Consider the following 13,842-nt stretch of genomic DNA (forward strand, 5'->3'; position numbering starts at 1 on the left):
ACATTGACGCTGAATGGCATTTTTTTGCAACATCACACGGCAATGGACCTTGTGATGCAATTGGTACAGTGGTACATTAAAACGGATGGCAACAAGAGCTAGTTTGGCTAGGCAGCATGAACATCCGATTACGAGTCCAAAAACGTTATTTGACTGGGCTAGCAAGCGAAAAGAAGACTATCTTACAAAATTGTCATTTTCATATATGTCACAAGAAGGATATGATCAGGGTGTGGAAGAGTTGAGTAGCATGTATGATAACACCAAACCACCAAAAAGTAGCATTCTTTTGTACCTGTATCCGAGAATAAATTAGCAGCAAAGTTGTACCCTAACTACAATGCAGCAAATTATCATAATGTGTATAGAAATATAAGAAAATAATGAAAAAATTAAATTATATACAACAAAATTGTTAGTTGATAAAAATAAATGTTGATAAAAAATAGATGCTAAAAATTCTAGTATTATTATTAGTATCTCTTAAACTCCGATAAATATAGGAATTATTTGACCAAATTGTAGAGACTTTTTTTCCTTTTATAAATGTTGGGTTCTGTTGGCGCAACATGTATAACATGTTAAAAGTTTGTATTAAGATAAAAAAAACATTTTTTAATATCGCTACGTTTTATATTAACCCACATGTGTTCAAATAATTTTCAACGTAACTCCTAAACATATATTTTTACCATGACGATGTATTTGGAAAAGTTGTTGGAAATTATAAGTAAATTCATAAAATTTCATGAACATGTCGGTATAACACGACAAACATATTAAAAGGGAATATTTAATATAAAAAAGACAACAAATTAGAAATGTTTCAAAATATCTCGAGAATGGCTGCATTTAGAAGGAGATTTATAATGAGCTTTTTTGTTTTAAATCACATCAGGAATCATTATTTGTGGCTAAAAATGATTGTTAACATACAAAAATTCGAAGTTTCAAAAATTCATAAAAATTCGATGTCCCACAAAGTTCGTCAAAAATAGTTTTACCATCTTGGACCTATTTTTTAAATTTTCTACATGACTTCTATTTTATATGAAAAATTAAAAAAAAATATATTTTGGATATTGCAAATTAAAGTTTTTTTTGTAAATAAAAAAAAGAGTACTAATTTTTTTTCTCTGTGTATATTTTTTCATGTTTAGACATCAATACTCTATAACTCTTTCTAAGACACTATTTCGGTACGACTCATAGTTTTCGAGATATAAATTGTGAAAGATTTCTCCTACTAAAATCGATACGCCCTTTTCAAGAGTTACGCTTGAGTCAAAAAACTCCCAATTGCTAGGGAAAACTCATATTTCCTTCAACCCAAACGAAATACAAACTTTCATTCGAATCAAAAATACTCATGTTTTGTCATTTGTCGATTTCATTTGGAATTACTCTCAAAGCAAAAAAAAGATCGATTTTTCAACCTTTTTTCTAATGATTAAAAATGTACTATTTTAAATTTTAATAGTAAAAGTCGAATGCTATCTTGAACAACAATGAGTTGAACTATAACAATAATATTCTAAGAAAAACGGGAATTGTAGCGGTATGTGGACGCTGGAAATGGGCATATTCCTTAGGGTGACCACTATGCCCCCAGTTCCCCTAACAGGACAGATTACCAAAATTTTAGGGTGCATAGTAGCATAGTTCGTATTTGTCGCTTCTTTATTCTGAAGCACTTTAATTAGTGAAAAACACATTATTCTCGTTGAACAATTCATCACCATTGGATTTAGTCTACACTGATTAAGAAACATCCAAAAGTTTGAGGATGTTTTGTGTCATACTGCGTCATGATCACAGCTCATGCAGAACTAATCTTGTTGAATGTTAATCTCTGGCTTACCTTATAATACACGCATAACTTAGTGGTTTTCAGTGTAATTTCCTATTGAGTTACTAAACATTTGTCAATATAAATTTTAGTTTAAAATTTATTATTATTATTTCGGTAATGTGATAGATCCCGAAACAATTGTTACAATGGGAATTACACAACCCATGAACGCTCTTTTTGTTACATATGGAGAATACTGTTGTCACTGATAGATAACCGATATTCCTCGTAACAAACCGTATCATAATCTTGCATAATTTTCGCAGGGGCCCACCGCAATCATCCCCCATAAAATAAAGACAGAGAAGAGAGGTTTTTCGCAGAAACTCTCCGGCTCGGTCTAAATTTAAGCCCCAGAATGGCTCGCGAAAACACAAATTCTTTCCTTATCGCCATTCTTCCGACATGCAATCGGCAAACGATTGAAGAAGCAGCAGAGGCAGGTCATCGACAGTGTGGCAGTGCAAATGATTAAGCCGAACACCGAATTTCAACACTATCAATCGAAAATGCATTATCATACTGCGAAATTAAGCGCTCGGCAGACAGGAAAATCGAGAATATTCATCCACCGAATCCTCCAGGCAGACAGCTCAACATGAAAGCAAAACTTACCGTAACTTCCGCTGGTCTCTAGAATAAACTACGGTGATTCCGGAAATATTCCACTACGGTTTCGTAGATTCTCGTCGCACCCCAATGCGGATGCCGGGTTTTCAATTCGTTCTGTTATTCACCACCAAATCACTTAATTTGCTTGTGTGTTCTACGAAATTCACACCAGTCTCTGTGAAACTTTCCCTCTGACACTTCTTCTGAGACAGGAGAGAATGCGTAAAAAATTTTCAGCAGCTATTTTCCTTTTGGCTACTTTCTCCGAATTCAGCCAGCCAACCGACGCATCTTTGCTCGAAAGAAAAATCACACCACACCGGAAGAAAGAATAAATAAATGCACTTTACTCGGTAATCGGTAATTTTTCGGCGATGGAGAAAAATTCCACTTTTTTCGCTGTTTGCCTCTACTCCACTCGCACTTACACAATTCGCATCCAGAGAAACACACCGCGAAAACAACGGCGACGACAACGACGACGTTTTCCACCGAGCAACACACACGATACACTCGCAGTCTGATTATAAAAGCCGCAATAGCAATCCGAAGCAGATATCCCACATCCACGAAGCGGACGAAAAAATGTGTATAATTAAAAACACAAGAAAAGGGAACGAAACTGACAGCGCGACGATGCCTGAAGTACTAGAATAACTTACAAGCAAGGCGCTTTTATAAATGTATAACAGGTGAAGCAACATCATCACTTCAATAAGAAGGGGATTACGGTTTGTGGAGCAGGGGTTGTTTGTTTTGTTATTGCTAGGATACGCCATTTTTGCATTTTTACATGCGAGAGTAGTGGATGAACTGGAAGAGAATGAAATTCTACAAAATCATCTCTTCTTTTTCACATAAATTTGCGAAAGCCGAACATAGTAGGCATCATTCGAATAAGCGTCGTGGCAGTTTGTAGAGAGCCGCCGGCAGCTGTTTGTAAACAATACCGACAGCAATTCCAATATGGCTGAAAGGGCATTTCATATGATTGTTTCACCTGGTATATATAGAGGCACCTTGCTTACAAGAGGTGGTATGACAGAGATGCCAGGTTTGCAGACATGTCTATCAAACTAGAAGTAGAGCTTTTGTCTCAGTGTCATTCACTCGCTTTTTTATCAGTGTTGATTACTAAGAACAAAAGTAAACCCTTTGTTTTTAGTAATCAACGGAGACTCTTGTCTCAGGTTTTTTTTACCTCCAGGTAAGTTTAATGAAATGCGCTATATAACAATGCCAATTATAAAAACAAATAATAATCTATTAAACTTTGTTCGAAAGTAAGTTATGAATTTTAGTTTCCTTCGAAATGATTGTGAAGACATTTGAAGACATTTTTTCGTACCAAGTGAAGACTTCTGAAAAAATCACCTGGAGTCCATGGGGTATAACACTAGGAATGAAAAATACAAGATGTTTATAATACTAGCATACCCGACGAACTTTATTCTGCCCAAAATAACTTTTGATGTAGAACTACGTCTTTGATTTCTATATAGTGGGTCACTGTACGAAAAATGTAACGTTTATTAAATGTTTTTAAATGCATATTACGCAAAATCTTTCTTACGATATAGTATATGAGGGGCTTAGAATGCAAGGGGTGTAAGTGACTTGATCGATTTCTCTTCATCAACTTTGTCTTTACTTAATAACTCAACTGCAAAAAAGATCCAATTTATGTTTGCTATATAATCCGGTAGATGAGGTTCTGAAGTGTCTTCCGCATTGTCAAATACAGCTGGAAATGTATTTGCAGCTAAGTTATGACCAAAAGAGAGAGTCGATGTAGAGAAATCGATCGAATCACTTATACCCCTTTCATTCCAATTCCAATTTCATATAATATATACCATTATTAGACGCAAATTACCAGCATTTTTTCCGCCTGAGACATCAACAGTGAAAACAATAAAACAAGTGTAAAATTTAACAAATAAAAGAGATATTTTTGCGAGCGGATGCGAAGGTAAATCGTGTATTATGCATTCTTTCTTTCAACTTCGTTACCCTGATGTTGTATGAAACACAAAATTGTGTGCAATAATTCGTTCTATTTTGAAGTAATTAGATGCAAGAATTCTTGCATCACTTCATGCAAGATTTCATTAAAGCAACGAGGAAAGCGTCACCCATAAAGTGATGGTTTGTTAATTGGGCCGGAAAATCAATACGAATTTTCGAATTTTACTAGCTAACTGTACCGCAAAACAACAAAAGCAATACTTCAAATTGAAGATGACATCTATTATTGATACATAACTGATTGGCTGCCCAGTAAACGTACGCCCTGTTATAGATAAGTCCAGTTGAAGATAGTCCAGTTAGCGAATGACTTCTGTATATGACGGGGTGACATCTCTCATAGATCTTTTATCTTTCGAATAATGCTATTTCAAAACCACTTCGTTCATCCGGTAGAGAGATATTCACCCTCATTCTTGTTTTCGAAAAAATAGAAAACGTTCGAAAGTATGCTCCATGTAGCAGGCCTTGCTTCCTTAGAAGGCTATGCTTTAGGTGTTTGTCAACCGATGCCTGAGGTATATAATCCGAGCTTGATGGCCACACAACTGGATCTCAAATGATGAGTGCCATCGGCGTTGCCGCCAACAATCGATATCAACAGAAATTCAGGAGCGTGAGTGACCTGGGGTCAGACACACACTACGCAGAGGCGGAACTGAAATCTTCTAACGAGCATTAGGTTGAAATCATTAAGGACATCGCAGCAGAGGCTCCCACCGTCGGAGCCGCAGTGACGAATTCAAATCAGAATCCAGAATCTTACCTACCAAAGGGTTTCTAGTGTCGAGGATGGGAGACAGTTGCCCATATGGATTTTGTCACTTCTGTATTATGCATCAAAACCGGTGGACAGTGCTTATCAAACGATCTCGAACGTGTTGTTGTGATCTATATATATAAAAATGGATTTCTGTCTGTCTATCTGTCTGTCTGATTCTTATGGACTCGGAAACTACTGAACCGATCGACATGAAAATTGGTATGTATGAGTTTTTGGGGCTGGGGAAGGTTTTCATGATAGTTTGAGACTCCTCCCCCTCTTTAAGGGGGGGCTGCCATACAAATGAAACACAAATTTCTGCATTACTAGAGAATTAATCAAGCAAACGAAACCAAATTTTGCGTGTGAAGGTTTTAGGGTGCAATAAATGTTTTCATGGTGGTTAGATACTTCTCCCCCCTCTCTTAGGGGGGAGCCATACAAATGAAACACAAATTGCTGCATTACTCGAGAATTAATCTAGCAAACGAACCCAAATTTGGCATGTGGAGGTTTTAGGGTGCAATAAATGATTCTATGGTGGTTAGATACTCCTCCCCTCTCTTTTAGGAGGGGCTGCCATACATATGAAACACTAATTTCTGAATTACTCGAAAATTAATCAAGCAAACGAACACAAATTTGGCATGTGAAGGTTTTAGGGTGCAATAAATGATTCTATGGTGGTTAGATAGTCCTCCTCTCTCTCTTAGGGGGAGCTGCCATACATATGAAGCACTAATTTCTGAATTATTCGAAAATTAATCAAGCAAACGAACCCAAATTTGGCATGTGGAGGTTCTAGGGGGCAATAAATAATTCTATGGTGGTTAGATACTCCTCCCCCTCTCTTAGGGGGGATGTCATACAAATGATACACTAATTTCTGCATTACTCAAGAATTAATCAAGCAAACGGAACCAAATTAGGTATATGGAGGTTTTAGGGCGCAATAAATGTTTTCACGGTGGTTAGACACTCCACCCTCCTCTCTAAAGAGGGAGGGGGTTAGCCATGCAAATGAAACACAAATTTCTACATTACTCGAGAATTAATCAAGCAAACGAAACCAAATTTGGCATGTGGAGGTTTTAGGATGCAATAAATGTTTCTATGGTGGTTCGACACTCCTCCCCCCTCCCTTAGGGTGGGCTGTCATATAAACGAAAAACAAATTTCTGCATAACTCGAAAACTAATCAAGCAAATGGAGCCAAATTTGGCATGTAAAGATTTTAGGGGACACGAAATGTTTCTGTGGTGAATAGACACTCCTCCCCCCTCTCTAAAGGGGTAGAGGGGAGGGGTCTGTCTTCATTCTATCATATTTTCTGTATCAAACATTTATTCCATGTAACGGAGAAACATGTTATTTGCAAGTGGTTGAAAAATCTTGAACGAGAATTGTGTCTGAAAATAATCTGATATTATAATGATGAGTTTTGCTAGAAATACTAGGAAGTTTATAGTAAAAGGTAAATTCAACGGGGTCGATTAGAATATCAATCAATGAACAGTTCTGCGATTGGACTCATGAATTTGCGCTTAGTAATAAAACGTGAATGTTTGAAGGTATTGATAACAAAAAACAAATTTTGGGCGGGACAAAGTTTGCCGGGTCAGCTAGTATTTAATAAAAATAATGAACACAATCAAACGCCATTGGTAAACGACTGGGCTAAGTGTAGCATCAATTCTTCGCGTTCCTTTCAGGCCCAGTTGCTCGACGGCAGACCAGATTTTTATACTACGACAGATCATCTAAAAATGTCGTGCACCACATCTTCGTCAGTATATGATACAATCGACCGCGAATGGAGAATCATGGACGAGCACGGCTTTCCTCGAAAACCGACAAGACTGATTCAGGCAACGATGATCGGTGTGCGGATCGCAGACGACCTGTCGGAACAGTTTGAGACTCACAGGGGACTTCGACAAGGTGATGGACTCTCCTGTCTGTTCTTCAACGTGGCGCTGGAAAGTGTTATAATCTATTATATAAAAATGGATTTCTGTCTGTCTGTCTGATTCTTATGAACTCGGAAACTACTAAACCGATCGACAAGAAAATTGGTATGTAGTGGTTTTTGGGGTCGGGGAAGGTTCTTATGATAGTTCGAGCCCCCTCCTCTCTAAGGGGGAGTCGCCATACAAATGAAACACAAATTTCTGCATTATTCGAGAATTAATCAAGCAAATGAAACCAAATTAGACATATGGAGATTTTAAGGTGCAATAAATGTTTCTATGGAGGTTTGACACTCCAACTTCTCTCTAAGGGGGAGTTGCCATACAAATGAAAGGCAAATTTCTGCATAACTCGAAAACTAATCAAGCAAATGGAGACAAATTTGACATAGGGAGGTTTAAGGGGGCAAGAAACATTTCTAAGTTGGTTCAACACTCCTCCCACCTTTCTAAGGGGCGGCTTCCATAAAAATGAAACATATTTTTGCATAACTCGAGAACTAATCAAGCAAATGGAACCAAATTTGGCATATAGAGGTTTTAGGGATCGATAAGCGTTTCTATGGTAGTTCGACACTCCTCCCCCATCTCTGAAGGGGGGCTGCCATACAAATGAAACACAAATTTCTGCATAACTCGAGAACTATACAAGCAAATGGAGCCAAATTTGGGATGTGAGGGTTTTTGGGTACGAGAAATGTTTCTATAATGGTATGACACCTCTTCCTCCTCTGGAAATGAGAGGGGTTCCATGAAAATAATACACATATTCCAATCTAACATGACAATTGAAAATTTTCGGAAAACTCTGAAGGGAAAAGGGAAAATTCGAAAAATTCTATTCGCATGTGTTCTACAATTACATATTGACAAGCGTTGTTAGTCCATTTGCGGCAACTAAATTGATCTTTGTTCGAAAGTGGAAATTGATTTTAATGTGATAAAACTCACTCCTATATCTTCTTCTATCTATATAAATAAAAATGTATCGCCGAATGTGTTGATAAGAGCAAAACTTGAGAAAGGAATTGTCCGATTTAGGGCTGTCTTGATTCTATCATATTTTCTGTATCAAACGTTTATTCCATGTAACGGAGAAACATGTTATTTCCAAGTGGATGAAAAATTTTGCACGAGAATTGCGTCTGAAAATAATCTGATATTATAATATCGAGTTTTGGTAGAAGTACTGAAATTTTATAGTAAAAAATAATTTTAAAGGGTTGATTAGAATATCAATCAATGAACAGTTCTGCGATTGGACCCATGAACGTGCGCTTAGTAAGAAAACGTGGATGTGATAACGAAAAATTAATTTTGGGCGGAACGAAGTTTTCCGGGTCAGCTAGTTCATTATAATTCTTCATTATTATTACAGAAATAATCACAATGAATAATGTATCACGATTTAAAACACATGCAGTCTTTTTATTCTATTATTGTGGCGTGGATATTCCAAATTCAAGCACTGATTCAACAGGCGAAAACATGCGGACCATTGCACAAACAGTATGGTTGTATCCATACAAAGTACGATGAAATCCCGGCTGCATCTGGGATCGACATCTCAGCATCCTACCCGAGGCCCAAAAGTCCAAAAGCGATAGAAGTCTGTTCTAAGCTCCCATCCGTGATAGTTTACGCAGTAGCACTTTGTGGTCGATTTTATCAGATCACGTCTATCTGTATCTTTTGTTCAATAGCTTCAATACAAGTAATGGTGAAATCCAACAGATTGGTAGTGACGGATCTACCGGGAATGATCGGACGAAATTCGAGACTTCTTAGTGTGTAGAATTTCGTCGCTGACAATAATCTATGAAAACTTTCAATCCTGCAGGAAAGCTGGTTATTCTACGATAGTTATTCACATTACTGTGCAAAGTTATCCTGAATATGACCCGCGAGAAGATCGATGCGATACTCCAACGATAACTTGTAGCGACCATATTGCAACACTGCGCATCATTGTCGAATAAATCAACGAATTCCAAGAGTCCCAATATCTGGTTTCCATTGATTATGTGCAGCTTTTGATCGTCTCAGTCACGACAACTGCTCCTCATCGTTATCGACGATGACGAATTCAAAGCGGCAGCTCAGAAACTTACCTAGCAAAAGGGTTCCTGGTGTCGATGAAGATTGTCATATGGGTTTTGTTAGTCACTTTGGATATATGCATCAACAACACTGGTGGACAGTACTCTAGAAGTTCACGAACACGTTGTTGTGATATCTAATGAAAATAGTAAACACAACTAGCCGTTTTGTTAAGTTCAATTTTTTTCAACCGACAAAGTGGTCAAGACCGGTTTGAAAAAATAATTCTTCTCGTTAGTGTTTATTAAATTATGGGTGATCTCTGATTTATTCGTGTTACATAGACACATTAATTCCTACATGATTAGCAATTATGTAAATAATTAAAAGGGTTTGTAATATTTGCATTAACGAGTCCTATAATCCTCCTTTTATCACTTCTTCTCTCGACTACCACGATCAGAACATTACTTTGGGTGCCAATAAAACGGAGATCGTCTTGCCGTTCCGACCAGCGAAAATCGCAACTTACACGAAGTGAAGGAAAAATAATAGCAATTATTACAACCACAGGGCATAGCGTCGCCCCTTAGTCCTGCAGTGCAAGCGAGTGCGGAATGGGATGAATCCCACTCAGATGCTAAGTATAATTCAATAGTAGGAACGGTGGAAAGCAGCTTTTCTTTACAGGTTTCCTACTAACACGTTACGATTCCCGGAAGCGGGGGTCTTATCGTCGGTACTTTCCTTCTCGCTAGCGGCTGCAGGTGCTGAGTCTTGACCTCGAATTTTAATATTGTACTCATCCTTGAACTGATTAATTTCGACTCCTTTCTTGCTGATTTGGTCTTTTCCATTTTCGATGAGCTTCTCCAACTGCTCTTTGTTTTGCACCAGCTGTGGCAACACGACTTCCACCGTCTGCTCGCATAGAACTCCTCCGATCAAACGGAAACATTTTCGTCCCGGTTCAACTGTTTTCAGTGTGTCGATCACTGTTCTGAAAAATTTGAGATTGAAACATGGCTATTAGAATATAAAATACTGGGTATTCTCGAAATATTGCCGATAACGTTTGACTAATTTGGAATAATCACAGATTTTGTACGGACATATTATCTGAATATATCTTTTATACTTTCAAAAATCCCTAAAATGGAAACAAATTTGGCTCTCTAATGTCACCGTGTTTTGAGGTTAAGCAAGTTACCAATCAATCCCAGACTCAATTCAGAAGCTATGGATTAATTTATGAGCCGCGATTCAAGAACTTCCACTCAAACTCACTTGTGTTCTTTGAGATCCATCTCGAGTGTGTTGAGATTATTAATCAAATTTCGTTGTTGATTTCGCAGCTGCTGGAACTCGGCATAGATCTCCTCTTGGGATTTTTTATCCTTCGGTTTGCCGCTGCTGCTGGTTGATGTCTGCTGTGCTGTAGCCATCGTCTTTTCGTACACGTTACTAGCGGAGATCACAGTCGGAAAGGCTGGGAAGGTAGTGCCACGATTTGGGCGCTGTAGAAATTGAACGGGAATTGAAAAAAATAAGAATTTCAGCCGACAAATGAAAGATCAGACGTGCACCTTCTGTGTGTTTTCGGTGTGGTGTTCCGAAAAATAGGGAAATGTCATGAGTAGCTCAGTTTCTCTTTCTTTTTGATTCGACTTTTGCTCAAAACGGGGGGCGGTACAATTTCATAATGGCTATTTTTGATCAGCAGTTGAAATTGATAGTTTTTTAGATTTTGTTTTGTTATTACAGTAAGTTATACCAGGGACAGACATACAGCTGTACTTGCGTTGTACGTGTACAGCGTTGTATAGGTACCATCGTACCATGACAGACATACTTAGGTTGTACATTGTACCGTATGTCAAACTGACAATCAGATATTTTTCCAATTTCCACCACATATTTCAATGAAAAAGGTTTTTATTTAGTGTCTAAACTATCAAACACAACAAAGTTTCCAATCTGAGTTATTAACTTAAAAGAAAGTCAATGAAAAGAACGTTTATCAATTGATTTGATTCTGCTTGTTCATGCTACCCACCACTAACCGTCTATGGCGCTGCGCACAGTACAACTGTAGCCATGTACAGCGGTAAAACAGGTCGGTACAGGTACAGCGATTGTACCGAGTTGCTTGCATGGTTCTAGCGCTGTACATGGTGACAGACATATAATTTTCGAAGTACAACGCAAGTACAGCTGTATGTCTGTCATAAGTATTACATTTAATGTGACATGTAGCTAAATGGACAGACCCAGTCTTCAGAAAACAAACACAACGCTGCGCTTGAGTTTAATTTTCATGAGCGCGCGCTCAAAGAAAACTCGTATTCTATCTTGGTGCGAAGGGCACAAAATTCATAAGCACGACAGCGCAAAATGTACCCGGCGCAGAACTCACATACTAAGCATTTCTTCTCATGTGTGTGATGCGCGTCTCATTTGTTCTAAGCAAATCATAAAATCAACAGCGCGCTCCCATTTGAACCGTATACGCTTGTGTGAAGAAAAATAGCTCGCGCGTAGTATAGAAATACGGCGCAAGCACGGCGCAAATTTCAGCGTAAAACTCAGCTTAACACTGGACGCAAATCTCTGCGTAAGAACGGCGCTGACAACCAAACATTTCATCTGTGTTTCGGAGCGTGCTCCGCGAAAGCAAGTTTTCTAGTAATTCTATAGGACTTCCCGAAATTTGTCATTGAGTGGTAGAATTTTGCGCTTTTGTTTTGGTCATGACTTTCACATTATCTGAACATTGGTGTACAGATGGATAATTTAATGCTTCCTTATTGATGAAACATAGTTTTCATGCTAAAACATCTTTTTTTCGTGCATACACCTCATTTTTAACCCTTCATTGCGCTATCCGCGATTTTCGTTATACGCGGTGACCAGCCCGATTATTCCGCGGATAATCGGGGTTCTACTGTACTTCGAAAATCGTATGTCTGTCACCATATACAGAACCATGCAAGCAACTCGCTACAAATTGTACTGTGCGCAGCGCCATAGACGGTTAGTGGTGGGTAGCATAAACAAACTGAACAAAACACTTGGTAAACATTCTTCTCATAGGCTTTCTCTTGAGTTAATAACTCAGATTGGAAACTTGTTTGTTGTATATGATAGTTTATGTTATGTTTAGTTTATGATATGATTGATCAAATTTCTGATTTTCAGTTTGACATGCGGTATAATGCAACACCAATGTCCTGGAAAAAAAGGTAATGAAGATGGTCGAGTTTCGAGCGATATAGCATGCGCTGCCATAACTATTTCGTTAATAGTGACGGCAGTCGTTGTGTTTATCTTTGATTACCCACCGCATCCATGTAAAAATGCTATGTTCAGATAGTAATTCATCAATTAAAAACGTACATTTTTGTAGAGCTCCCGCTGAATATGAGGCTAATGTGATAGCGTGAAGTGAATATTTGTGAAATCACGTCGAAAAAGACGGATAAAAGTGATAATTCCATGTGCCATTTTCACTCCCCCACGTTCATAGAAACAAACGAAGTTTCATTATTTTACCGTTATGAAGCTGATGTTTCGATGGCTTTCAGTGTCGGTGTGTATGTTGTGAGATAATAATCGCCAATTAATCAAAATTTCACCGAAAATGTTACTGCTTTCCAGAACTAAGCATACGACTGCTCTCTGGACCTTTTTACCACATGAATAATCGAAATAAGCCACGATATAATTGTCATCTGTTAAAAAACAACCAGTTGAATGATTTCATGAGAATTGTGGCTCAAATTATCATGCAACCGTAAGTACTTTCAACATTGTTTTGTTTCTTCCATATACATTCCATATTGAATGCAAATAATTGCGACACGATATTTGGCTTGCCAATACAAATACACTTCGCCTACTGCTCCACCTCTATATGTACCTCATTGATGCAACACTGAGTGGTGCCCCGGTATGTCGAGTTAGAGGTAACTTACTGCATTTGTAAAAATCACATGGAAACCAGCGACAAAGCATTGTACGAATAGCTTCGCCGCATTGGAAACCGCATCGCATCGTGCTAACTATGACAAGTCCGCGCGATTTTCATACTAGTTGATAAACCAAAATTTTCCTAAAAAAAACACATGAGCTTTCCAAATTAATCCGCTTTGCATAGTATGGCGCTCACTATTTCCTTGGTCTTATGCGTGGAAATTACGCAAATTATTAGGATTTTGTGATTCAATTTTCTGACCGAAAGTTCTTTATGAATGTGTTAAGTATTATTATAAATTAATCCGAAGTATTAGGATTTTTTCTTTTAATATTCAGTAAACAATAAATTATTCCAAGTTTCGCTTTTCAATATTGTGCTTTAAACAAACTCAATTCAAGAAACAAAGCAAACCTGGCGATGAGGAATCGTGAAGAATAAACACATTTTCTGGAATAAAAACTATGAATGAAAATCACCTTAATCGTACGAATTACATATCCTATGTTATGTAGTTCTTGAAATATCTTAAATAAAAGTAGTGCCCTACAATGAGTGTATATTAAAATAATGAGTGTTTACTAGAGATACTGAAAACTTCCGT

At 37.7% G+C, this 13,842-nt stretch overlaps 2 protein-coding genes across 2 annotated transcripts in view; both read right to left on the reverse strand.

Moving 5' to 3' along the window:
* The window catches only part of LOC129765086 (ubiquitin carboxyl-terminal hydrolase 47), a 51,003-nt gene extending 47,968 nt beyond the window's left edge, over positions 1-3,035 (reverse strand). The window contains exons 1-2 of the mRNA XM_055764940.1: positions 2,893-3,035; positions 2,468-2,755 (exon numbers count right to left, since the gene is read on the reverse strand). The gene's annotated coding sequence lies outside the window, so the exon portion shown is untranslated. The remainder of the gene's footprint in view (positions 1-2,467; positions 2,756-2,892) is intronic.
* A 6,455-nt stretch (positions 3,036-9,490) lies between these two features.
* Positions 9,491-10,987, reverse strand: LOC129765094 (probable prefoldin subunit 2). Its single transcript, XM_055764952.1, has 3 exons — positions 10,852-10,987; positions 10,553-10,782; positions 9,491-10,265 (listed from the first exon to the last, which is right to left on the reverse strand). Exons 1-3 carry the CDS (start codon positions 10,897-10,899, stop codon positions 9,950-9,952), a joined length of 594 nt encoding a protein of 197 aa, XP_055620927.1. The 5' UTR covers positions 10,900-10,987; the 3' UTR covers positions 9,491-9,949.
* Between the last annotated feature and the right edge of the window lie 2,855 nt (positions 10,988-13,842).

Source organism: Toxorhynchites rutilus, chromosome 2, assembly GCF_029784135.1.
Source record: "Toxorhynchites rutilus septentrionalis strain SRP chromosome 2, ASM2978413v1, whole genome shotgun sequence".
NCBI classification, from domain to species: domain Eukaryota; kingdom Metazoa; phylum Arthropoda; class Insecta; order Diptera; family Culicidae; genus Toxorhynchites; species Toxorhynchites rutilus.

Bases quoted from the DNA above. Each gene is read 5' to 3' on its own strand.
- LOC129765094 (XM_055764952.1), bottom strand. From the start codon at position 10,899: ATGACATTTCCCTATTTTTCGGAACACCACACCGAAAACACACAGAAG. The intron at 10,783-10,851 runs GTGCACGTCTGA...CAATTTCTACAG, and splicing joins ACACCGAAAACACACAGAAG to CGCCCAAATCGTGGCACTAC. The intron at 10,266-10,552 runs GTGAGTTTGAGT...CAAATTTTTCAG, and splicing joins ATGGATCTCAAAGAACACAA to AACAGTGATCGACACACTGA.